Below are 26651 nucleotides of genomic sequence, written 5' to 3' on the forward strand. Positions count from 1 at the left end.
ACAGCCAGTGAGACTCCCATGTTGCAAGATTATCTGGCCAGCACGCCCTCTAGCCCCACCACAATCCATGGGCATATCCAGCTTGCAGAGGCATGGGAACCAGCAGGAACATCTCACCAAAGCACCTGGAGGTAATGCAATACTACCGGCACTAGACAGCCCCCTCGGCTCCAGAATTTTCTGTATGGGAAGGACCTAGGGGTAGCAAAGTTCTCACCCCACCCCAAAGCTAGATTTGTAGAGCACTTAACACTGGAAAAATATCACAAAAGTCCACATCAAAGCCTGGGGCCACCACTGTGCCAGCAGAAGGGAAGGCTGGTTGCAGCCTCCTAGCCTGCCCCAGGATTTCAGGATCCCAAGGCTCCCTATTCCCCAGCAGCACCTGGTAAGGTGTGGCAACCACGAGACGGCCTGTCAGGACACAGGCCCAGAGTGACATGGCCTACTTCCTGTAAAGGCCACAGGTCATGACCCATTTCATCATCTTCCCCCCTGGGGACCTGGGCTCAGGGCTGAGGCACCCTGATCTGGAAGAGTGACTACATATCCTGATGCTGTCCCCCAACTCAGCCCCTCTTCCACCTCCTGCCCAGTCCAGAGACAGTACCTTTGTCAAGAACGGGCCCGAAGATGGCGAGGCTGTCATCAATGGTGGTGCAGTTCCAGCGGCGGCCCCGGAACTGGTGCTGGCACTCCTGGATGCCCAACTTCACACCTTCAGCCACACTGGGCATGATTTCAATGTAATTTCGGCAGAAGCGCAGTTGCTTGGGGACCAGGCCTGGGATGGAGCCGCAGAGCAGAGGCTGTGAGCCCAGGGATGTGTACTGCTGGCCCAGGGCCAGGGACCTGTGGGGAGACAGAGGGCAGTGGCACTGCAGGCACAAAGCATCATTTCTTCCCCATAAGCACTCGAGGTAGGTGGAGCCACAGAGCACCTATGAGCCCTGAGAAACCTGGCAGCTGAATGTGTTGCCCTTGACCTTGGGTATACATTGTCTCTTGAAGGGCAGAGCTCTGATCCAGGCAGTCAGCCCTCTGCCCCAGCTTGCAGGGGCATGGGGACCAGCAGAAACCTCTCATGGGAGCCCTTGGGGGTGACCCAACACTATGCAAAGAACCCTGGATGGAAAGAGAGTATTAGGGACCCAGTTCAAGTCCCTCCCAGGCTCTGGGCCCCTTTCCCTGATGGGGAGGGGTCAGGCTGGGAGTTCAGGTTTCTAGGGCCACATGGAGACTTCTGATGATCTACTGGAAGGAAACAAAGTCTACAGAGAGGAAGATGGCGGAAGCTGGCTTGACCCCCATCACATCTCAGAGAAAGCGGCAAGCAGAGAAGCCTCAGTCCCAGCAGGGAGTGTGCACATGCATGTGTGCATGCATTCACACCCATGTGCATACACACACTGTCACCTAGGCAATGCCCCTCAGCCTCTTTCCTGGGATGATACCTGGCCAGCCCGGTGCCTCCCAGGGTCTCTCCAGTTCCTCTCTCCTTTGTTCACCAGGGCCTCCTTGACCATCTCTGCAGAGCCCTAGACAATTCTGGGGCGCCATCTCTTTTCTCCCCTCTTTCTTGGCTTTAAGAAAGTTTAGCTCAGGGTCAGGAGGAGTGTACTTCCCCTACACAACACTATGTGAGCTTGGTTGAATCTCATCACACTTCTGTCCCTAATTTTTCAATCAATATTCTATCAACCTCTCAGGTTTTACTAAGTTCCCTGGTGGTCTAGTGGTTAGGATCTGGTGCTTTCAATCACTGGCCTGGGAACTGATACCCCACATCAAACTGCTTCATGCTCCAGCAAAGGAAGAAAAAAAAAAAAGAGTCAACAGAGAAAAGATCTTATAGGAGCCAGAGGAGGAGGAGCAAGTGTTTAAAATACTAGAAAACCCGGAGTTCCTATGGTGGCTCAATCATAACAAACCTGACTACCATCCATGAGGATGCAGGTTTGATCCCAGGCCTCAGTGGGTTAAGGATCCGGCGTTGCCATGAGCTGTGGTGTAGGTCGCAAACGAGGCTCGGATCTGATGTTGCTGTGGCTGTGTCGTAGGCCAGCAGCTGTAGCTCCAATTCGACCCCTAGTATGGGAACCTCTATATGCCGCGGGAGAGGACCTAAAAAGCAAAAAAAAAAAGAAAAAGAAATACTAGAGAACCATTCTCTCCCCCAGACATGAACAGCAGGACTGACATTTTTACAACAGAAGCTGAGAAAATGATCTGTGAGTCTCCGTAGACTTCAAGACCAATTGCAATCAGCCCTGTGATCAGGGCCAGAGTGAACTGGAAGGAGGGAGGCATCAGGGCCCAGCTCCTCTCTCTCTATACTGCACTGACCAAGGCACTGACCAAGGCACTGACCAAGGCTCTGGGCTGACAGTGGTGTCCGCCAAGTCCCCCATGCAAAGTGATGACAAAAGCTCTGGGAAAAAGGGTCCAGAAGACCTCAGGGGCCAACGGGAAAAAAAGCACACAAAAGTTTTTTGAATGAAACACAGGGAGGATCCAACTATCTGCTATGTGTGGATGACGGGCACGGTGGAGGGCCGTGGTGCCCCCACCTGGGGCTGTCTCTGGGCCCTGTTGTCAGAGGGAGAGGCGGGCCCTCATCTTCCCACTAGGGAACCAGGTCTAGGAGTTGGGATGGTAACATTTATGAGACATTTCCAGATCCTGAGCACTGAGCCCTTTTGAAGAGAAAGAAGGGCAACCTGCAGGCCTGACTTCCCCCTGCGAATGGCCAATTCCTGAATTCCTCTGTGCCCCACACCGGGCTGAGCCTCTTCTTTGGGTTTACTTCATTTAATCCTTATAACAGCCCTATGACCTAGAAGGGTCGGTTAAAGCAGCCCCATTTCTCATGGATAAGCCTTATAGGTTGAGTGACCAGCTCAGACCACAGAGCTACTAAGGAGCTGCTCATTGGAACCTGGTCATCGGACTCCGGAACACATGAGGCAAACTACGTACCACACCCCCATCCCCCACCCCCGCTGCCCCGGGCTGCTCCATGGCACATGGAATTCCCAGGCCAGGGGTCAGAGTAGCAATGCCAGACCCTTAACCCAGGGTGCCTGGCCAGGGATCGAACCTGCCCTGGTGCTGCAGAGACACCACCGATCCTGGTGCGCCACAGCAGGAACTCCAGCACTCTGTCTTCTGGGCAGTGCCTGTCTGGGTCCTAAGGGGTAGGAGTGACTGCAGGCCTGACTAGTCTGCACCCTGGGCTTCAACACTGAAATCACGCCTAAGTGACGGAGCAGCCCAGAGGCCCCCAGTGGACACCACGACACACACGGCATCTGACAGGGCCTTTGCAGGGCCCTCATCTTCCCACTAGGGAACCAGGTCTAGGAGTTGGGATGGTAACATTTATGAGACATTTCCAGATCCTGAGCACTGAGCCCTTTTGAAGAGAAAGAAGGGCAACCTGCAGCCCTGCTTAGAGGTATAAAGTGGTTATCATCATGATGATAATGATCAGCAAATACCTCTCTTTTGCGATGGGCTGGGCCACTTCTGAGAGTTCATGTCTCTTCCCTTATGGAAACCTCAGAGCAAGACTGTCAAGTGGGAACTTCAGCATCACTGTCATCATCCCATTTCACAGAAAAGGAAACTGAGACCAGGGAGTAAAGGGAACTGCCCAGGTCTGCGCAGTGTCAGAGCTGAGCCTCCCCTCCCAGCCCAGGCAGCCTCTCCACATGCTCTTACCCAGCACCTGCAGCCCTGCACTGCCCTGCCCTGCGGAGGGCAGCCTGAGCCAGGGCTCCATGCAGACGACTCAGCACCCGGCCGTCCTGAGAGGAGCGCTGGGGAGCGAGGCCCCTTGGAAAGGGGCCAGGCCCATCCCGCTCCCTCCTCTGCCGTGTGAGACCCAAAGCCCCCTATGCAGACAGCTGGGGAGGAGAGCCGGGGCCCGATGGAGGACGCTGCCACCCCAGGGCCCCACCTGGGTTTGGCCCTGAGTGTGAGGCCATGAGGCCCCCTCTAAAGGAATATGGTGAGTCTTTGCCTCTTTCTCAAACCCTGGCCTGTTCCCTGACTATCCCAGAGCAATAGGGGGAGACCTAGCCACCAGTGCCCAGTCGCAGTGTCCCTCCGCTTTGGCTAGAGCCCTCCGGTCTCCCCACCGCAGATGCCTCTGTCCACGTGGCCCCAGAGGTGCAGACTGCAGTGCCCACGCTCTCCTTCGGCCTGGCCTCCTGGCCCCACTGCAAACTCTAACGGGGCAGACCTGTCTCACCGTCACCTCTGGCACCAGGGGGCCCTGTTCCATGTTGTCCTCCATTGACTGGTCTGCTCACCAACCACGCCAGGGCCCCAAAGCTCCAGCCTCCCTCTGCCCAGAGGAATGGAAGTAGGGCCTGAGGGGCACTCAAGGACCCTTCCTTTACCCCCCTCTCCCACCCCTACTCCTCCCCTCCTTCTTCACCTTCTCCCAGCTTTTGCCTGACACCTGTCCACACCTCCGCAGGCCTGGGCACCCTCAAGCTAAGCTGGACCAGACGAGCCTACAAGAGGTGCCTTTAGAGGGCACAAAACCCATTATACAGATGAAAAAGCAGAGGCCCACAGTGAGAAGTGGCTTGACAGCTGGATCAAGAGAACCAGAGAGCCACTGCCTCTTCATTTCCACTCAGTGAGGCCACAGCTTGTCCCAGCCCTCCCAGGGGCTCCCTGCTCACTGATTTCAGCAATCCCCCCACCCCAGGGGGTCCCAGGCGGGCCTGCCCAGCCCAGCAGAATGCCCAAGGTCTTGGCATTGGCTGGCAGGGCTCGGCTGCCTGCGAAGGCCAGAGCTGCTCCCAACAGGGAGATGCCATGCTCCCCTGCTCTCCCCTGACGGGCACCAAGCCCTCGATGGTTGAATCCTTCCTCCTGGACGGCTGCAACCTCTCCTCTGACCCAGCAGATTGCTTCTTTCCTCTGCAGTCACATCCAGCACTTAGCAATGATGACAACCGTTTACTTAGCACTTACTTAGCACAACCGTTTACTTGGCACTCCACAGACATCGTGTCATTTAATCCTGAATGACGGCTCTGGGAGGTGAGTGCTGTTATGCCTCACAGACAAGGAAACTGAGGCAGAGGTACTGGGCAACTTACACAAGGAAGCAGCCAAGCCAGAGTCAAACCATAGGTTTTGTCTGACTCCAGAAGTGATGTCCTCCAAGAAGCCCCAGCCTCAGAGATGATGAGTTAGTTCTTTTTCCTCCTCCCACCAAGCCCTGCCTCCTCCTGATGTCCAGGTCCAACCCTGGACTTGGGGAGCACCCAGGAGCCAGGCTGCCTGCGTTCAAATCCAGCTCTGCTGTTTCCAAGCTGCTGATCTCGAGTAGTTTACTTCACCTCTCATGCCTGTTTCTTCATCTATAAAACACATATGAGGAGTTTCCATTGTGGTGCAGCGGAAACCAATCTGACTAGGAACCATGAGGTTGCAGGTTTAATCGCTCAGTGCGTTAAGGATCCGGCATTGCCATGAGCTGTGTTGTAGGTGGCAGGCTTGGCTCTGATCTGGCGTTGCTGTAGCTGTGGTGTAGGCTGGCAGCTGTAGCTCCGATTCAACCCCTAGCCTGGGAACCTCTATATGCCGCAGGAGCGGCCCTAAAAAGCAAAAAATAAAAATAAAAAACATGATGGGAGGGATAAAGGATACAAAGCTCCCAGAACATAGGAAGCCCGCAAGTCATGGTGGTCGTGGTGGTTACCGCCTATCTTGGGGCTGTCCCCAGACTTTCTGCCAGGTCATCAGCCTCATTCCTCAGCCCTCCCATCCCTGACTTGACGAAACACATCAGAATTTCCAGAGCCCCTTCCCATCCATCACTGGAAAGGATGCCCTGGATCAGGGCAAAGCTGGCCCCTTCCCTGGCAGCTCAATCCACAGACATTTGTGACCTGGCCAAGTGTTAAAGGGAAGCCAAAGGCAGAGGGACATTTCCAGGATGTTCCATTGGAGGGTTTGGGCTCAGATTCAGACATCCTGATGAGAATCAGCAAGGGCCTCTGGGGAGGCGGGTTTAGGTCTACGGGCTGGTATCGGGGCTAATGAGGCCGTGGCCATGGGTTGATTTCTCCAGGATGGCTGCCCTCCCTAAACATGCCCTGCCACCCTGACCCTGAGCCCCCAGCCACACATGCTCTTGTCAGAAATTCCACCACCACAGATGCGTTACCTTGACTCACAGCTCCTTGTCCCCATTACTGAAGTGCAAGTTCCCCTGGAGGAGGTCACACAGAAAGCCTCATTCTCCTTAATTCTTTGTACCAAAGCGTGAGTGGCCTTGAGTAGATTTGTTCAGCCTGCTAGATGACTAGCAGCCTGGCTGTTTCACATCTCCAGGCTTCTGCACAGGCCGGGCCCTCTCTCAGGGGGCCTTTCCACTGCCCAAGCCCCTGGTAAACATCTTATCCTCCTTCGACCTCTGATACCCAGTCGCCTGCATTCTGAAGACTTTTGTGGGCTCCCAGACTTCTCCCCTGGTTTTTCCTCTACCATATTCAAACCTTATCTCAAAGGGCTGAGCTGACTTGTTTTCTAATTCCATCTGGCTGTCCTAGTGTGAGTTCCCTACACACACACACACACACACACACACACACACACACACACACATGGCTTAACAAAGGGCAAGGCTATGACATGTCCTTGCTGATTCTCTAGCGAAGGAATGAGAGAACAACTCCTTCCCTGAAGGGCCAGGCTGATGCCCCCCATCTTACAGCCCCACTCCCCAGGCCTCCAGGCATCCGGAGGTTCCACCTACACACAGGACAAGACTCCTCAGTTCCGCTGAGGAAGTTCCTACGTTTAGGACCTGAGACAATAACTAGGCTCCCAAGGGAGGTAGGGACCCGCCTGGCACCAGCAGCTGGTGAGGGGGAGGGCGGGGGGCACTGCCAGGTCTTCCCAGCTGGGCAGGCGCTATTTATACCCAGCTCCTGGCCCTGCCTGGCCCAAGGGCCCTGCCACCCTCCCCTAAGGACAGCTCATCCTCCACCCCAACCACCCACCACCCAGCTGAGCTGAGGACAGACACAGCCAGCCAGACTGATGGGCGGCAGGTGCCAATAAGCAGCAGGCTGCTCACGAGGCCTTGCTGTTGACCTCTCAGGATGAAATGCCCTCTCCAAACAGGCAAGGCCTAAATGCTCTGCAGTCTCATCAGACTCCCACCTCCACCAAGCTATTCACTTCTACCTGTGGCACCTTCTGTCTCCAGAGGGCTGGAGGTGGGCCTGCATGATGAGCACAGAGCAGGGATAGAATGGGGTTTTTTTGGCCTCACCTGTGGCATATGGAAGTTCGCTGGGCCAGGAATCAAACCCTCAGTACAGCTGCAACCTGTACCACAGCTGCAGCAACCCCAGATCCCTAATCTACTGTGCCACATGGGAACTTTTCTTTTTATGGCTGCAAGTGTGGCATAGGGAAGCTCCTAGGCTAGGGGTTGAATCAGAGCTTCACCCAAGGTCCAGACCACAGCCACAGCAACACCAGACCCAAGCTGCATCTGTGACTTACCCTGTAGCTTCCAGCAATGCCAGATCCTTAACCCACTGAGGGAGGCCAGGGATCCAACCCACATCCTCACAGAGACCATGCCAGGTTCTTAACTCACTGAGCCACAATGGGAACTCCCACACGGGAACTTCTGTTAGCTATTTTTTTTTTCCAAATATACACCCCCCCATACATACGACAAATTAACAGAGGGACTGTTCTTCAAAAAGCTAATCACAGACTCATCATCACGACCCAGCAACCCCACTGTAGATACAGACCCAAGAAAACAGAAAGCAGAGACTCAACCAGATACTTGTACACCGATGTTCACCGCAGCACCATCCCAAATAGCCAAAAGGTGGAAACAACCCGATGTCCACGAGCAGATGGATGGATAACAAAACGTGGTGAATCCATACAAGGAAATATTACTCAGCCACAAAAGGAATAATGCTCTGATACATGCTACAACATGGCTGCACCTTGACAACATTATGCTAAGTGAAATAAGCCAGACACAGAAAGACAGATCTAGTATAACTCTACTTACATGAGGTACCAAGAATAAGCAAATTCATAGTGACGGGAGTTCCCGTTGTGGCTCAGTGGTTCACGAATCCGACTAGGAACCATGAGGTTGCGGGTTCGATCCCTGGCCTCGCTCAGTAGGTTAACGATCCAGCATTGCCGTGAGCTGTGGTGTAGGTCACAGACGCGGCTTGGATCCCGCGTTGCTGTGGCTCTGGTGCAGGCCGGCGCTACAGCTCCAATTAGACCCCTAGCCTGGGAACTTCCATATGCCATGGGAGCGGCCCAAGAAAATGGCAAAAAGACCAAAAAATAAAATAAAATTCATAGTGATGGAAAGTAGATTAGAGGTAGTAAGGGGCCAGGAGGGGAAGTTATAGCTTAATGAGTATAGTTTCTGTTTGGAAGGATGAAAAGTTCTGCAAACAGTGGTGATGGCTGGACAACACTGCAAATCTACTTGATGCCACTGAACTATACACTTATTAAAAATGGATAAGTTGGGGGGAAGAAAAGAGGCAAGGTCCTAGAGGCCCGCTTCTCAAGCCTCTTCCTGCCAGCTGCACCTATGGCCTCTCTGCCGAAGGCACTATGAGAGCTCTATCCTTCCGTCTCTAATGGGGAGACTGAGGTCTGGAGAGGTTTGTTATTTTCCCAAGTCGCACAGGATGGGGCCGTGGAAGGTGGATCCAAGGGTGCAGCCCAAGGACAAAGCTCCAGTCTCAGGGTAAGCTCTGTGGCCAAAACTCCTCCAGGCATGCCTTTCTTTGAGTCACGGTCCCCCTGTCCTCCCCTGCTTCCCTGGTGAGGACCAACCAGCTCTGATAGCTCCAGACTGGGCATCTTAAGAGTCTGACCCAAAGGACCAGTGTCTCTTAAACTGGGTTCTGGGAAGAAGGAAGGAGGGAGATGGAAAAGGGAGGAGTCCGAACCACCCCCTTGGTGGTCACGTGCCTCTCTCCTCCAAAGCAACCATCATGTTTTGGAAACCCTGCAATAGCCCAGTACTGGCTCCTGGACAGGACTAGACAGATGTCCTTCCTGCTCCTGGGTCCAGAGGGAACCAGAAAACTTCTGGAACATGGAAACTTCCAGAAGGGGAAAGAAAGTCTTAAAAATGGGCAGAAAGTAACGATCCAAGCATTGACCTTGAAACGCAAGGCCACTACCTATTTAGTTTAAGAGGCCACTCAGGCCTGGAGGACATCATGAAGGAAACCTGACAAGTTCAGGGGCACATGTGCCCAATGAGGCAGAGCAGAGGCAGGGGCTGGTGGGCCCTGAAGCACCCAACTCCTGGAACTTCCAAAGAGCTTAAACCCAAGTGGCAAGGGCACCTCACCCCAATGCTCTGGCAGGCAGTCTGTGAGAAAGTGAAAGGAGGAACCCAGGGCGAGCTTCACAAGCTACTGCTTTTCTTCACCTATCTGCTCATCCTCCCCAGAGCATGTGCGCTCCACGGGTACTGAGCACAGCTCTATGCCCTCCCAACCCTGAACCCATCTCAGTGCAAGCCAAGGGGAGGGAGGTGCTCCGAGTCCGAAAGGCTCACGTGGTCCTGTGGGCCACAGAGTGGGCCTACATACCCCGGCGGACGCCCTTCCATCAAGATCTCCCTGGACCTTTCCCATCAGCAGCCACTTCATTCACTCAGTAGGCATGGATGGGTCATCTGGTTCTCGGATGTCTCCAGCAGGGCTAAGGGGCCACCCCTGTTTATCAGAGGAAGGGGAGGGTGAGGATGGAAGGGGTTCGCACTGAGTTTGAACCCAGAGTCCACAGAGGAATCAGTGAAGAAGCAACTGCAAGAGCTTGTGAGCCTGCGGAGGGGGGGGCTCCTGCAGGATTTCCCATCTTTATTCAGTCCCAGCCTGGGGTCCCATGAGGGCAATAAACATGTGGAGTATATGGAAGTGTCTTCCCTTGGTAAACAAATTCATTCCCCACCTATTCACTCAACACACATTTAAATGATGACTGAACTGGGCAGAATGCCAAGCACTGGAAACATGGCGACGAACTGAGCCACACCTACAGGGCTCCTGGACCAGGAGGCATCTGTCATTTACAGACCAACAAGCATTTTTTCATCACCCACTAGGTCTGAGTGCTGTGCATGCCATGAACAAGACCGAGGGTCCCCAGGCACCTGAGGCTTACCACCCACGTAACCACCATGCCAGGGAGCACGTGGTGAGAGAAAGGTGAACAAGTCCCAGACAGTGGTGACCCAGGAGGCACGATGGAGGAGAGGCCGAGCTATAAAGGATGGCTGGGGCTCCCTTGGGGGGCTGGGGTGGCGGGAAATAGCCCCGAGCAAGAGGTGGGAGAGGGAAGAGCAGCAGGTCCACCGCAGCTGGAGCCTTATAAAGGAGCAGAGGAGGGGAAGGGGGCCCTGAGTGCCAAGCTTTACTCTGGCAACCTGTGCAGCCATTGAAGGTTCCTGAACCGGGCTTTGGAATATTAATCTGCAGAATGGGGTCGAGGGGTGGGCACTAGAGCTGGAAAGCTGGGAAAGGAGTCAGGAGGCTGGGGTGACAGTTTATGCTAAGGAAGAGCCTCAGACCTGTCTTCAGGCATTACAACCACCCCCCAGAGACACGGTTCGGTTCGCAGGTCTGAGGTCAGTCTATTTGCAGCAGGGGCCCAGGCACTTCCCAAGCAGGTTAGCAGGGCCTGTGGCTGTGAATCTCAGGATGGTGGCCTTAGAAGCAGAGGGGAAGGAGGGGGTAAGGATGGGTCACATGGAAACAACAGCAAGGAGGAAAGGATGACAGAGGTTTTAAGCTGGAATGATCAGAAAGATGGAGATCCTGTCAACCAAGAAAGGGAACATTAAGAGAAGCAGTTTGGGGAGTTCCTGTTGTGGCGCAGTGGTTAACAAATCCAACCGGGAACCATGAGGTTGTGGGTTTGATCCCTGGCCTCACTCAGTGGGTTGGGGACCTGGTGCTGCTGTGAGCTGTGGCTTAGGCCGGCGGCTACAGCTCTGATTTGACCCCTAGCCTGGGAACCTCTATATGCCACAGGTGTGGCCCTGGAAAACACAAAAAGACAAAAAAAAAAAAAAAAAAAAAAAAAAAAGGAAGCAGTTTTGAAAAAAAAGAGGAAACCTGTGGGGTGGTGAGACCTGCAGGCACCCAGGTCCAGACAATGCTGGAGGTGCAGAGCTGGATCCCAAGAAAAAGGATCCAACTTTTGGGGATCTGTCCCCACCTAAAAGATGAATGATACGTGAGCTCTTCCCCCAGGGGTCACTGGGGAAAAGCCTGAGACAAGTGAGGAGCCTCGTGGTGTGGGCATTAGATGCCATGTGCAAAGGGAAGGGGGGGCAGGAGGATGGGGGTGGGGACCTCACATAAGGGGGGCAAGACTTCAGGCCAAGAGGAGGGCTTTCCCGACACCCTGCAGGAGACAGATTGGTTAGGCCTAGCTCAGCCACCACTGGCACGGCTCGCCCAGGTCTGTCTTGCTTTCCGATATTCCTGATCAGGTCCCAGTGGAGGTGCACAGCCAACAGGGTGAGCCACCACGCCCTTCCTTTCTCGGCTCTTTCCCTCTTCCACTTCCAGCCCCACCTCCTCCCGGGGCCGGCGCTCTGCTAGCATCCTAAACCTTCAGTCTGAGGAGGCATCCTCTGGTGGGCGTAAGGGGGCCCTCTCCGTGCTCACGCTGGGATCACTCTCGCCCTGGGATCCAAGGTCTTGGCCCCTCCCTCGGATTGTCTCTGCTAAAACCTGGGCTTTGGTCGGCTCTTCCTGGATCTGCCACCCTGTCCTGTGTGACCAAGGTCCCCATGAGCATGGCAGGAACAAGATGGGGCCCTGCTGTGAATGTTGGGAGGGAAAGTAGGTATTTCATGCCAGCGGTCCTCACTGCCATGGGTGACAAAACCCACACATCCCCCCAAAAATGGAACCCAAGTAAAAAGTATCCCTCTCATTGGCAGCAGCCCCTGAGGACTAACCATGGGAGTCCATTTGGGGGGTGGGGGGCGTCTCTCTATCCTCCTCTCCCTCCCTAAACCCTCCAACACAACTCAGGGCCCCACCGGCCGTGGCCACTTCTACATTCTGTGAGTGGCTCTGACAACTGCCCTCTGCTCCCCAGTTTCAGAAATCACCTTGCAAGACCAGGTGGGCATCTGAGAGCCGAGAGGGGCCACAGCTCTGGGCAGCTGCGGGAGGGAGAGACGGCTGTGAGGGGCCACTCAAAGCAAGGGGCTTGTGGAGTAGCCAGGGAGAGGGAGGGCCGAGGCGCGGGCCACGCTCACCTGGGAGCCCCGTGGGAGAAGCGGGAGGGGAGGGGGGAGCGGGAGGGGAGGGCGGAGGGCGGGGCGGCCTGGCTGGAATGTTACAGCTTCTGTTCTCCAAAGCAGCTCCCTGAGCGCCTGGCCTGAGGCTCCTGGCTGATCTGATAAGATGTGACAAGGCGGCCTGAAAAATGTTGAAACCTGTAAAATGTTTAAACCTGTTTTTTGTTGTGTTGTGAGCATGAGGGGTTTTTTCCCCCCCCTCAATTCATAGGAAAGTGATCAGAGTGGAGAAGGGGAGGGGGGTGGGAGACAAGGATTGTCCCCTTCAGCCAAATTGGGAGTGAGTGGGGCCCAGAGCAGGATGGTCAGACCTGGGGAGGAGAAGAGAACTGGGAGGAAGCAAGCAGGGGAGACAAGAGGCTTTCAAGAAGTTGGGGCGGGAGGAGGGGGGGGAGGCGGGGGAAGGGAGGGAGAGAGGGGTTTCCTGCCTCTCTGGCCTGTCAGCAGCTCCAGCTTGGGTCCCCAGGGCTGTGTCCTCCCTTGGCACTGAGAGGACACAGGTGAGCCCTGGGCATCTTCCTTCAGGCAGGTATTAGGCCAGGAAGACCAGGCCTGAGCCCAGGTGGGTGTCCAGAGAGAAGTGAAAGGGAACCAGGCCCAAGTCCTCACACCTCAGGCCCCCAAACAAAGGGTCCCCTAAGGGGCAGCAAGACCCCAAGTGGACAGATGTTTCCAGGTGATGGGGGTGGGGGTGGGGGGATGCTCCCAGGGGCACTTGCTTTGCTGAGCAGTTCGGAGCTCACAGGTAAGACCAGACCATGTCACACTCGTTCAGTCCTGACCCTTCAGGCCCAGCGGCTGCTTCCAGACACACAGAGGGCTGTTACGCTCTGTTTCACAGATGAGGCAACTGGGGCCTGGCTTCAGATTCACAAGGCTCCTGTCAATGTGTTCCCTCCAAGAATCTTATCAACTCGAGAGATGCTGAGCGTTCTAGGAATCACAGTGGGACCGTGTCTCTGGGATGTTCGCTGGGTACCAGGTAGATGCTTAAAATAAAAGCCTGGGGAATGAAAGTGTCAGCCTGAGGAGGTTCCCCTGCTGGTCTCTTGCTAGCTGGAGGAGGCAGGGTGGGGATGGGGTATGGAAGCCCTAGAAAGGCTTTAGAGGCATTCTGTGAACGGCCACAGGCATTCGTTATTCCATCACAGCATCAGGTCCCTATGTCCTAGTCCGTGGGCCCCTGGGCATTATCTAGTCCAGCTCCCGCTGAAGCCCAGGGAAGCAACAGGACTTGCCCAGGGCACCTCCATGGTTGGAGGCAGCACAGGGAGTACCGCCCAGGCCTTGTGACCCCCAGAGCCCTGTCTCCCTTTCACCACACAGTTCCTTCTCCAAGGCTCCACTTCAAGGGCTAGGGCTTCGTTCAGTACACGTGTCCCATGCCTGGTGTGTGTAAACACAGCCTCCACACCCCTCGGAGGCGCCCACTCTAGTGATGGACAGACACTCCCACAGGTGAGCACAGTCAGTGGCAGAGTCTGAGAAATCCCGTGAGGGTGGCTGTCACGAGGAGTGGGAGGGCTGAGGGCAGGGACACTGAAAAAAGCAGGGATGCATTTTCAAAGAGGTGACCTTCCAGCTCGGGCATCTTTTACACCTGGATCTCTGCCATTTCTCTTCACCTCCCACTCCACCAATCAGAATTCTAATGTCAATTTTTCCTAAGCCATGTTTGCATCTTTACCTCATTTTAGTTTTATAACACTTCTCCCCCTCCCAACCCCTCCAGCCCCTAAGTTATATAAGGCAGGGGTTAGTTTCCCATTTTATAGACGGAAAAACGAAGGCCCTTCAGGGTTAGGTTGCTTGTTCTGAGAAACTGAGTCTGCTGATTCCCAGGCTAGGATTTTTCTGGGTTCCTAAAGTGCTTTACCTTTCAAGCCAGTTCTGATAAAAGTCAAGACACAGCCTGCCCAGTCCTCTTACTCGCTTTGGGCTCCTATTCATCCATCAAGGTCCATTTTGAAACCCCCTCTTACTGTGTCCAGTTTAAACTGTTCTCTCTGGGTATTTCCCAGCTCTTACACACGCATACCTTAGGGGGAACTGGAAACACATCCATTGGCTTGTCCAGTGACTACCTGTTTCTCCACTGAGACTGAGTTTGTTGAGAGAGGGAATCATTTCTCTCATCTTTGTGTGCTGGGCAGAGTGCCTGGTTCACCCTCAGGCCCAGCACACCTGCTCCCCATGCCACCCTGAGCAGCTCCCTCTGACTACCCCAACCTTCTCCTCACCTCCCCCAGAGCCCACAGGCTGCCAGCAGGACAAGCTGAGGGCAGGTGATGGCCCCACTGGTTTTCTGGGCCTTATCACACAGCTGCTGGTTCCACAGTCTGGAAATCCTTGATATGAATCTTAGGAAGAAGCCCAGGAGGGAACACGGAAAGCAGAGCTGGGCTGGGGTTCACCCTTACTGTGGTTCCCTAGGGCTCTTCTGAAAGCCCTGTGCGCCTTCAAGTCAACAAACATTTACGGTAGACCGAGCCCTGTGCTAAGCACTGGGAGCACAAAGAGGTGCGTGGGGCCCCCCTGGTGTCGCACAAACTTCCAGCTGAGCCTGGGAGTTGTCCCCAGGTAGCCCATGCTCTTTCCCGACTGGGGCTGGGATGCCCAGCCACCCCACTCACCCCCCGAGAGCACTGATTCCCTGCCCGGGTGAGGGCTGGGCCCCAAGGACTTCCCCAGCCTCGACCATCCCACCCACTCCCTTACACCATGGCTTTCGGAGGACCAAGAACATGCTTTTACCAGCTGGCCGCTATTCGGGGATGCAGGCCATGGTACTTCAGCATTCAGATCACTTGGCGTGGTTCTGAAAAATACAGACAGCTGGGCTCCAAAGCCAGCCCTGCTGAATCAGACTCTCTGGGGAGGAGTCCATGAAACTAGATCATTAAAAACCTCCCCCAGAGCGTGACAACAGCACAGTATGAGATGATGCAATAGGAAATACCCAGCAAACCCTAGAAAGTTCTCTGGCCAAAGATGATGTTTATCCTGAATCTCTGCAAGCCTTTAGAAGTAACTTCCAGCTGTCAGGAAGCATGAGGGATAGAGGAACAAACCAAATGACACTACAGAGAAGCAATTAGACAAGTTAACAAGGCTACAGGCCTGAATTCTCCAAAAGGCCAAGGACGCTTTAAAAGTGTGTGTGTGTGTGTGTGTGTGTGTGTGTGTGTGTGTGTGTGTGTGTGTGTGTGTTGGGGGAAGAAGGGCAGAGATTTTTAGATTAAAACAAACTTATGAGGAGTTCCCACTATGGCACAGTGGATTAAGATCTAGTGTTCTCTGTGGTGGTACAGGCTCAATCCCTGGCCCAGTGCAGTGGGTTAAGGACCCAGCATTGCTGCAGCTGTGGCTTGGATTCGATCCCTGGCCCAGGAACCTCCATATGCCACAGGTGCAGCCAATAAATAAACTTAGAAGACATAATAATCAAATAATCGGAGCCTGGTTTGAAAATCCTAGCCATGGAGGCATTTGAAGATGACTGGGGAAATCTGAATGGTTAGGAATCATTAATAATTTTGTTAAGTGTGATAACGGTATGTTGTCATAGGGGTCATCATTACATTTGGAAATGCAAGGGTGAAGAGTCATGAAGACTGTGAATTACTTTAAAATGATTTGGCAGGAGTTCCCGTCGTGGCGCAGTGGTTAACGAATCTGACTAGGAACCATGAGGTTGCAGGTTCGATCCCTGCCCTTGCTCAGTGGGTTAACGATCCAGCATTGCCGTGAGCGAGCTGTGGTGTAGGTCGCAGACACGGCTCGGCTCGGATCCTGCGTTGCTGTGGCTCTGGCGTAGGCTGGCAGCTACAGCTCCGATTGGACCCCTAGCCTGGGAACCTCCATATGCCGCAGGAGCGGCCCAAGAAATGGCAAAAAGACAAAAAAAATAAAAAATAAAAATAAATAAAATGATTTGGCAAACCAAACACTGCTGGGGCAGGGAGGGAGCAAAGAGAGGGCAGGGGGAGCAATTATGGCAAAAGGAAAAACAGTTGAACTAGGAGGTGTGCATATGCGTGTGCCTTGAATTTTTTTTTTTTTTTTTTTTTCTGTTTTCCTGATTAACAACTTCCCGAACACAGCTCAGAAGGAACATAAAACTCCAACCAACCCTGGGGACTTCTGGACACAACCTGTACAGGGCTGGCACCGGCAGAGGGAGGGAGCAAGAGCTGGGGTGGAGGGCAGCCAGGCAATCAGCATCAGCAAGGCAATCGCAGGGCAAGGCAACTGCAGGGCGCTGTCTGCTCCCGCCTTTCACAGCGGGTATTTCCACCGCACTCCCCGGAGCTCTTCCTTGCACCCCGTCCCCCAAGGCGCTGAGCACGCGCAGGTGTAAACAGCCCTGCCAGGCACCTGGACTCCCCCCTCCCCTGCTCTGTTTAGCGAGGCTCCACACAAGTTCAAAGCAGTGGCTGCCCCTCCCTCCCAGGCCCAGCCCCATCCCCATCCGCAGGCGAGGCAGCCTGAGCGAGCCTCAACATCTTCCTTCGCGCCCCTCCAAACTCATCAGTCCCGGAGTCCTGCCACCAATTCCTCTGCAGGCTCACTGCATTCACTCCCCTTGTCCTTTCTTCTCAAGCGCCTTCTAGCCACAGGCGCCTGGGTTTTGCAAACCATCTACTCAGCACCTATTAGGAGCCGTATTCAGGTCCACCTGCAGACCCACACGGGCCCTCTAAACGTTCTGGTACTCAGAAGGGTGGGTCGCTGGTTCTCAACCCTGGCTGTCAAATGGCCCCAGGGGAGCATAAAACTACTGATGCTGGGACCATATCCCCCCCCCGCCCGATTTAATTGGTCTGGGTGCCCCCTCCTCTTTGTGGTAGCCTCCCCTCTTCCATTATAAGATGTGGCAAGATGGAGAGACACTGTCCTCTGTCACAGACAAGGCTCAGAACCTGCCCATGGTCAGGGGGTGGGGTGGGGGGCAGCGCACAGCTGGGCCTCCTCAGCCCTCTGCCGTCCATCCCCAGGGGCTTCCTCTGGCTCTGGGCACCAGCCCATCACTCACAACCATGGTTTTGTCCACTTCCTCTCATGAAGTTAATCCTCCCTAATGGTCTCTCCTGGGGCTTCTCAACAAATTTCCATCTTTAGGGCAACGGAAGCAAAATTTTTTGATCCAGCAACACATCAGTAAAAGTGTTTGGGCATGCCCCTCCATTCACATACACTTAGGTGGCAATCACATGCCAGCCAACCTCTGTGTTCACATTTTAGGTGCATTACAAGACACAGGTTAACATGCACTGGAAAAAGACAAGATAGAAAGTGTATTTCAAAAGAAATCATTTCCTCCTACAGCCTAATCTGGTGACCCCCTGCCCAAGCCTTCAATCTCGTGTCCCCTGGTTCTTCCTGCCCCCATTTCCCCCTCTTCCTGATTTCCGACTTACTTTTCCTTTCGTCTTTTTTTTTTTTTTTTTTTTTTGGTCTTTTTAGGGCTATACCCAAGTCATATGGTTAAGGGTCGAATCAGAACTGTAGCTGCCGGCCTACGCCACGGCCACAGTAATGCGGGATCTGAGCCACATCTGCGACCTACACCACAGCTCACGGCAACACCAGACCCTTGACCCACTGAGCGAGGCCAGGGGTTGAACCGGTGCCCTCATGGATGCTAGTCGGGTTTGTTAACGGCTGAGCCACGAAAGGAACTCTCAACTTACTTTTCTTAGCCTTGCAGTTGGGAGGGTGGGGGAGTGGTGGTGGTGATGGTTTATGTTTGTAAGTTAAGTGGAAATTCTCTCTGCAGAAATGCAGGCTGCCCCCAAATGCTCTTGGGGTTCAAGGTACCAAGGCCTTTCTCTTGCTTTCTTCCCCATCCTTCTCGGTGCTTGCCCACAGCTACTTTGCATTTGTCTAGGATTTCAAGTTCTCCACACATCTTCCACTGGAAATGCTTTTCTCTCCACATGTCCACAGTGGAGCCCACCTCCTGTGGGTCTGTCCTCACTTCCCACCCCCTCACATCCACTCACTGCATACACCACTGTCAAAACTAGACCAGGTGCCACAAAGAATTTCTATATTTTTCTTTTCTTTTTTTCCTCTTTTTAGGGCTGCCACGCAGCATACAGAAGTTCCAGGGCTAGGGGTCGAATCAGAGCTGTAGCTGCAGGCCTACACCACAGCCACAGCAACGGAGGATCCAAGCTGCATCTGGGACTACACCACAGCTCACGGCAACACCTGGATCCTTAACCCACTGAGAGAGGCCAGGGATCGAACCTGCAACCTCGAGTTTCCTAGTCAGATTCGTTTCCCTTGTGCCATGACGGGAACTCCAAGAATTTCTATTTTTCAATCCTGTGTTCTAGTCCCATTTGTTAAAAAAAGTGGACAGGAATTTCTTCCAGGGGAAACATATTTTGGGCAGAAAAGATAAAATCACATACACACACACAGCAAACATTTAAAGCAAAAACATATTACCAATTTCCCTACAAACAATGCGTTCAATATGAGGTACAAAAAAAATCAAAGCATATTAGCTCCAGTTAAGGTTCCCTCGGGAATGACCTGGCTTAAGAGAAGGCCTTCATGCTAGACAGGAAGAGGTGCCCACAAAACACAGGGAGAGATGAGGTAATGGGGACAGGCAGGGCTGTGAATGAAATAAAGAGCAAAGCTCTTACGGGTACATACCCAATGGTGCACAAGATAATGTGAGTGTATCTACTCGAGTAGAGAGTGGTTAATGAGGCCATAAGGAAACAATTCACTGAACTGCCTAAGGTAGGGAGGGGGCCAGTTTACTGGGGCACTCAGAACAGCTGTTATTATTACTAATAACAGCTAACATTTATTGAGCCCTGACTGGTGTCCTTTAATTACAATGTATCTTTTGATTTGCCAAAGAACCTTATGAGGTTATGATCCCCATTTGAGAGGTGATGATAGGGGTTCAGAGAGGCTAAGTAACTTGTCTGGGGTCACACAGCTAGCCAAATGTTGGCACTGAGCTGGCCGATAAAGCGAAGAGGTGAGACATTCATTAGGACAGGGTCTGTGTGGAGCGTGTTGAAAGAGGGCTAAAGGAACACTCAGGTCAATCCTGCTGCTCAGGCTGCTCTCTGGATTTACAGCCCTGTAAATTCAAATGCTGGCGCCCCTGCCCATTGACCTTTTTTCTTTTGAATGTTGTCATGAATCTTCTACACTCAAGGTTTACTTCTCTGTATCTCAGAAAAGGCCAGTCCCACACTCAAGGGCTCGCTGGGGAGGGGCAGGTAGAGGAGAAGATCTCCATCTGAGGGCTGGAGGGATTTGTGGGCTGACAGGACACATGAATTTAGGACCCCTCCCAAGAGAAGTCCGGGTAGATGACACAGGTTCTAGCACCTTCCAGTTGCAGAGTATCCTCTGAACAGCCCTGGGAGGTAAATACTGTCTCTTTACAAATGAGGAAACTGAGGCTCAGACAGGGGACCATAAGCCAGTAAGGGGCGGTGGGGTTTGACCCCAGTCTGAACCTAAATCCTGTACTCTTGCTATTTTGCTACCTGTCTAGATTTCACTTGCTGGTGATAACCAGCTCATTCAAGCAGAATGCATTTATTCAGCACCCACTCTGTGCTCTGCACAGAACTGGGCACAAGACAGAGTCACGTCCTTAACCTAGAGGAGGGTACAAGTGAATGGGCAGGCCATGCACACAGGAACAGAGGCCCACCAGACCATCCTGGTGGAGGCGGGGAGACCAAGTGAAGAAGGACATAGGGCAGGATGGGCTCGGATAATCCGCAAGACCTCTAAGGGCTGTGCTCAGAGGTGGATCTTTATGGCCTGAGAGACAAAGAAGAAGAAGGGCACTTTTGGGAAACTGACGTGACTCAAAACACTGAAACCCAAGGGGCAAAGAGAGAGGAGGGAAGGGCCTGAGGTCCCAGCTGATGGGTTTGGACCTCACAGGCAGTCCGACAGAGACCCAGGCCCTACACAGGGCTGCCCCCCGGGGGAAGGGAACTCCTCAGAGTTGGAAGGAATGCTGGGGGTCAGCTGGTACAAAAGGAAGGCCCACAGGAGGCTCCAGGCCCCAGTGGGGGAGTTAACTTGGGTTTCCCTGGGGCTGAGAGGTCAGAGAACCAGGCCAACCAAGAGAAGTAGTTCCTCCGAATCTTTTTTTTTTTTTTTTTTTTTTTAATTTTTTTAGGGCCGCGCCCAGGGCATATGGAGGTTCCCAGGTTAGGGGTCAAACAGGAGCTGTAGCTGTCAGCCTAAGCCACAGCCACGCCAGATCCAAGCCGTGCCTGTGACCTACACCACAGCTCATGGCAACGCCAGATCCTTAACCCACTGAGCAAGGCCAGGGGTGAAACCCACAGCCTCATGGATACTAGTTGGGTTCTTAAGCCACTGAGCCACGACAAACTCCTTCTCCAAATCTTTATAGAATTCACATTCTCTTTTATTCACAGAGCACATTGCACCATGTGAAGAGAATAAAAATCTTAAAACTGACACCTTACCAGATTCCCAAGCTTTTGCTAGCCCAGTCAGCCTAGGGATTCCCGGGAATTCCCTCCTCTTCGGGCGGAAAGAACTCAGCACCCCCTTCTCTCGCTCCCTCTGCCAAGCTGGCTGGCTGCTTCCAGCCGCCGTGCCTTGGCTTGAGCACACCTGCTGCGGTGTCCTCCCCGCTCACGCCCCGCCAGTCCCCCGCAGCCACCTTGGCCGCCCTGGTGACCTGCTCTCCGGTGCCAAGAAAGCCGCGGCTCACCTGCCGGCACTGAAGCCCCCAACCTGTTCCGCGTCGAGATAAACAGCCTGCGGTGTGTGCCTCTTAAACTATGTTCACATCACCACATTCAACCCCTCGCCCAAGGCCCCCACATCTCACTTCTGTTGTAGAGCCAGAGCGGGGAAGGTGCTAGAATAAGCCCTGGCCGGTATGGAAAGAACAGGTCAACCCCGTGACTTCTGGAGTCAGCCTCCGGGGTCTGCGAAGGCCGACTGACAGACACATGGGGAAAGGATTCCACGTCGTTCATCTCAGAAGTCAGGGATGCGCCCTCCCGACCCCCAAATCCAGATGCTCCTTTCTAACCACCCCTAACCCGTGGCTGCTAACCTCAGGAATCTCTGTCTTGCCCCCTGGATAACCTACCTGGGTAAAAGCGACCACAGGTGAACGTCTGCAAACATTTCCCGGGCTCACACGCGGCCCCGAGTAAGGAGCCAGGGGCACGAGGACACCAAGCTGAATTCCAGGCTCTCTCTGCCTCTTCCACAACACTGTGGACGGACGGGTGACTTCCCTTCTGCTGTAGATGCTCCAAGTCCTGCCTCAGTAGTTTGGTCTTTCTGGATCTACCACAGAGGTGCTCGCAACCGCCTCGCGGGGCCTCTCCGCCAGCTGGTTCTTACCTATGCGCGGGTCCGTTATGCGCATGCGTGCACGCACCCGCTGTTATGCGCCTGCGTCAAAGCGCCCACTGGTATGCACCTGCGTACACTTAACACCCAACCTGGCGGTGGATTTGCACCTTATTGAAAAGGGTAGAGCGTCAGTCAGTTTCTCATTGGGGTAATTATAGATGAAAAGAGATAGAGGAGTTGCCCAGTCCTCCAGCAGCACCGCTTACCATGGACCGAGCTGACTGACCTGAGTCCTGGTCCTATTGCTAACACCACTTTCCTATCCTCTTGGAAGGACTCAGCTTCCTAATTGGAAAAATGTAAACATCATCTACTTTAAAGAGTTCCCGTTGTGGCGCAGTGGGAACGAATCTATTATCCATGAGGATGCGGGTTTGATCCCTGGTCTTGCTTAGAGGTTCAGGGATCCCAGCGTTGCCCTGAGTTGTGGTATAGGTCGCAGATGTGCTTGGATCCCACGTGGCTCTGGCGTAGGCCGGCAGCTGTAGCTCCAATTCGACCCCTAGCCTGGGAACCTCCATAAGCCACAGGCATGGCCCTAAAAAGCAAAAAAGAAAAAGAAAACAAAAAAGATAGAGGCTGCAGGCAGGAGTCATTGAAAGATTGTAGGCAAAGCCTTTATCACAATCCCTGGCACAAAAGATGGTAGCTGCCTTTGCTATAAATGCTAACACAGACCAATGCCATTCTCCATGCCAGGCACTGTTTCATGTGCTTTATACACATTAACTCATTTAATCTTCCCAAAGACCCTGTAAGAAAGGTACCGTTATCATCACCCCCACTGGGGTAGGGAAACTGAAGTGCAGAGATTAACTAAGTTAATTTGCCTGAGTTTATCCAGGTAGTTTGGGGGCACAGCCAGTCTTCTTCAGAGCCTGCAGGCTTAACCACAGTTCCCAACCATCTCTCTAAAAGGAGTCAGGAGAGATTCAATATTCAGCAGGCAGGGACTGAGTGAGTGCCTGCTTGTGGGAATACAAAGACATAGTCCCTGCCCTGGAGAGTCTCCCAGACTTAACAGGAAGGCCGATGCCTAAAAAGAAAATTCTAGGAGGCCCACTGCAAGGGAGAGACGCATCCTACCAGGGATGATGGGGACAGGCTTTGTGGAAATGCCGTGGAGAAGGTCTGACACTGGCCGGAGAGACCCATGTCCTCCAGGTAAAAAGACCAGCTGGGCCTGGTTTCTGCAAGCCTCACAGGAGAGGGGATTCAGTTTAATGACCAATTGACTGATTCCTTCATTGCAAAACCCTCTGGGATGGGTCCTCTGGACTGAAGTAGATTACAAGGATGATTTTTGTTTATTTATTTTGCTTTTTATTTTTTGCTTTTTAAGGTAGGGCCAAAACCACAGCATACAGAGGTTCCTAGGCTAGGGGTACAATTGGAGCTACAGCTACCAGCCTACACCACAGGATCCGAGCCATGTCTGTGACCTACACCACAGCTCACGGCAACACCAGATCCTTAACCAACTGAGCTAGGCCAGAGATTGAACCCACAACCTCATGGTTCCTAGTCGGATTCATTTCCTCTGTGCCACATTGGGAACTCCCATAGGATGATTTTTAAAAGTCGGAGGAATCACAGCCTGATTGCTGAGAACAGTTAAGTCCACGAGAACAAATTGACATATGAAATGGGCAGGAGAATTTTCTAGATCACATTTCCAAATAGGTAATAGTTGTTACTTGAGAGAGTAAATATTCTGTCTTTTCTAGGGCTGCTCCCACGGCACATGGAGATTCCCAGGCTAAGGGTCTAATCAGAGCTGTGGCCGCCAGCCCACACCACAGCCACAGCAAAGCGGGATCCGAGCCACGTCTGCCACCTACACCACAGCTCACCGCAACGCCTGATCCTTAACCCACTGAGCAAGGCCAGGGATCGAACCTGCAACCTCATGGTTCCTAGTCAGATTCATCGACCACTAAGCCATGACGGGAACTCTGAGAGAGTAAATAGTTTTGGAAAACACTAAACAAATGAAAACAAGGATCATCCCTGCAGGCCTCTGTGTTGCTCTCATGCTAACAAGATACTGATGTGCTAATGAGCACCATAAACACTAAGAGGCTAGAAGTAGCAGGTGGCACTTCCCAAACGTATTTGACCCCTAAAGCCCTTCTCAGCAGGATTGTGTGGGACTGGTGGAAGAAGTATAGTTTGCGATGTCCTGCTCTGGCCCAAAAGGCATTCAGAAGAGGTGAGAGAGAGGGTAGAAGTTAGGCTGCGAAGATTCCCAGGAAGATGATAGGATTTTGAAATTTTTTGAAAAAAGGAAGGTCAGGTGGAGGACTGATGGAAAAGATTTTTTTTCCTTTGGTCAGGAGAGGGGTCCAAAGACCCCTTTATCTTTATAGTGGAGGCTCAAGGAAGTAGAGGCTTGCTCCAGGACAGGACAGGACAGGACAGGAAGGGAGAATAAGGACCAAGCAGCGAGGACAGAGATGCCAGCTGGTGATGGCAGCCCATCCCATGAGCCCCCAGAGCCAGGGCACATTTCCCTCCTGGCCCCTCCCTGCCAGGGAGGAGTGGCATTATCTCCGGATACCAGGCAGGACAGTCACAACCAGTGAGGGTATGAAGGGGAAGACGGCGAAGTGAAGAGGTGAGCCAGGGAAGAGGGGGCTGGCTGGGTCTCTTTTAGTTACTTTTGCCCCTGTCACCAAATGGTCAATGGTGCCCTGTGCCCTTGGGCAGACAACACAAGGAGCTGGGTCATGGAGGGTGTCCCGCCGGACACACCAGACCTGGCCACGGGTTCTTCCGAATGCCCATTTGATGTGTCAACATGAACCCCGGGCTCCCAACCCTGCCGCTGCATCTCCCAGCTCTGGGACCTGAAAGCAGTCCCGTCTCAGCACATGACGACCACAGGCAACATTCTACAGCTGCCAGACCGATAAGAGTGAGGTTACTCAAGTTCAAGGGTCAGTGAAAATGTAGAGCCAAGATGAGAGTGCCAGCGGACACAACCCCTTTGGAAAACAGTTTAGCATTGACTTGCGAAGCACAACTTTCCCACGTCCCACAGCCCCACGTTCCACTCCTGAGTAGTTTCTCCCACAAACTACTGTCTGTCCCTCACATGCATGTCAAGACCTCGTCCACTGACAGGAGGTGGAACAGACAAAACGCTCTGTATTCCAATGATAACGGCTGTAAAAATGAAGCATCTCCAGTCCTACCCCATAACAGAGTTTGAAACCTAGAAACATCATGCAGAGGGGGCGGATGAAATCACAGAAGAGAAGGCATTAGTAAAACACCACTTTTATAAAGCTTAAACATAAACTACATAGTTTTGAAAAATTATTTTTTGTTTGTTTGTTTCTTTTTAAGGGCTGTTCTTGTAGCATATGGAAGTTTCCAGGCTAGGGGTCGAATTGGAGCTGCAGCTGATGGCCACAGCCACAGCAATGCAGGATCTGAGCTGTGTCTGCGACCTACACCAGACCTCATGGCAATGCGGAATGCTTAACCCACTGAGCAAGGCCAGGGATTTGGACTTGCATCCTCATGGGTACTCATCGGATTCATTTCCACCACACCACAACAGGAACTCCCTCCGATTTTTTTTTAAACAACCCAGTGTTCCAGGGCTATTAGGTAGCATTTCTGTGATTCACACCAAGACCAGGGAGCAGGAAGCAGCTGAGCCCAGGGAGGAGCCTGGTACATTGGCCAACCAACCCACACTACTGCCAGCTGTGCTCCTGCAAAATTCCGGATGACATGTGAGGCTCATTTGAGATAATGAAGACAGATAAAGCAGAGTCCTGCCCTTAAGGGGGCAGACCCTCCAGTTGGGAAGACAAGATAGACACACATGAGGAAGTCACGAATGACAAGTGCCCCAGGGCTTCCAGGGAGGGCCTCACAGAGGCAATGGGAAACTCGCTGGGGCTGCAGGCAAAGCCTGCGACCAGCAGGTAACTCTCAATGGTGCCCGTTCATCCTACAACCCACGTTAAAGGATGCAGTGTGTTCTCTGCACCCTCCTTGTGATGTGGGGACAAAGGTGACTGAGACCGGGGTCCCGCCTGCTCAGGACTCACAGTCTAATGAATGAAACAGATACTCCCCGAAGGGGCTGGGCTGGGGCCGGGTGTGACAGAGAGTGGTATGGAAAAGGCAGTGCCTAAACTCTGCTTTGAAGAATGGATAGGAGTTCACACGAGTCATTCCAAATAAGGCGGGGCGAGCGCCAAGGTCTGGAGACATGAGGCAGTGTACGAATAACTCAAATGAAGGGCCCACTGGGTTAAGAATCTGACTGCAGCAGCTCAGGTCCCTGCAGAGGCACGGATTTGATCCTTGGCCTGGATCTGGCATTGCTGCAGCTGCCACATAGGTTGCAGCTGCCACTCAGATTCAATTCCTAGCCTGGGAACTTCCACAGCCGTGGGTCTGGTCATTAAAAAAAAAAAAAAAAGAACCACCCAAATGATAAAGTGAGACTGATGGCTAAGTGTGGACACCAGACACTAAGCTATGTTACATCTTTTTTTTTTCCACTTTTGGCCAGAGTTCCTGAGTCAGAAATCAGATCCAAGCCATGGATCCTTAACCCACTGTGCCAGCTGGGGATCTAACCTGTATCCCAGCACTCCAGAGACGCTGTGGATCTGTTGTGCCACAGTGGGAACTCTTCATGCGTTACAGCTTTAGTCCTCACAGAAAACCTCATTTTATATAAAGAAAGTTGAGGCTCAGAGAGGGGTTCAGGTAACGCAGGGGTTTTTGGGTTTGTTTTTTTCTTTTTTTCTTTTCAGGGTTACACCTGCAGCATACGGAGGTTCCCAGGCTAGGGGTCAAATCGGAGCTACGGCTATACAGCTACCAGCCTACATCATAGCCACAGAAACTC

General features: G+C 53.0%; 1 protein-coding gene across 3 annotated transcripts in view; it reads right to left on the bottom strand.

Annotated features, from left to right (window-relative positions):
• Positions 1 to 26651, bottom strand: part of WNT3 (Wnt family member 3) — a 53907-nt gene that overhangs the window by 11393 nt on the left and 15863 nt on the right. The window contains exons 1-3 of one of the 3 annotated variants that reach the window (XM_021066826.1): positions 21501 to 21839; positions 9639 to 9764; positions 611 to 852 (exon numbers count right to left, since the gene is read on the bottom strand). In XM_021066826.1, coding sequence (XP_020922485.1) covers positions 611 to 852; positions 9639 to 9658 — 262 coding nt within the window. In that variant the 5' untranslated portion in view covers positions 9659 to 9764; positions 21501 to 21839. Of the gene's footprint in view, positions 1 to 610; positions 853 to 9638; positions 9765 to 21500; positions 21840 to 26651 lie in introns of those variants that run through there. The other 2 variants (XM_021066825.1, XM_013980865.2) reach the window with 2 other exon arrangements.

This window comes from Sus scrofa, chromosome 12 (genome assembly GCF_000003025.6).
Source record: "Sus scrofa isolate TJ Tabasco breed Duroc chromosome 12, Sscrofa11.1, whole genome shotgun sequence".
NCBI lineage: Eukaryota > Metazoa > Chordata > Mammalia > Artiodactyla > Suidae > Sus > Sus scrofa.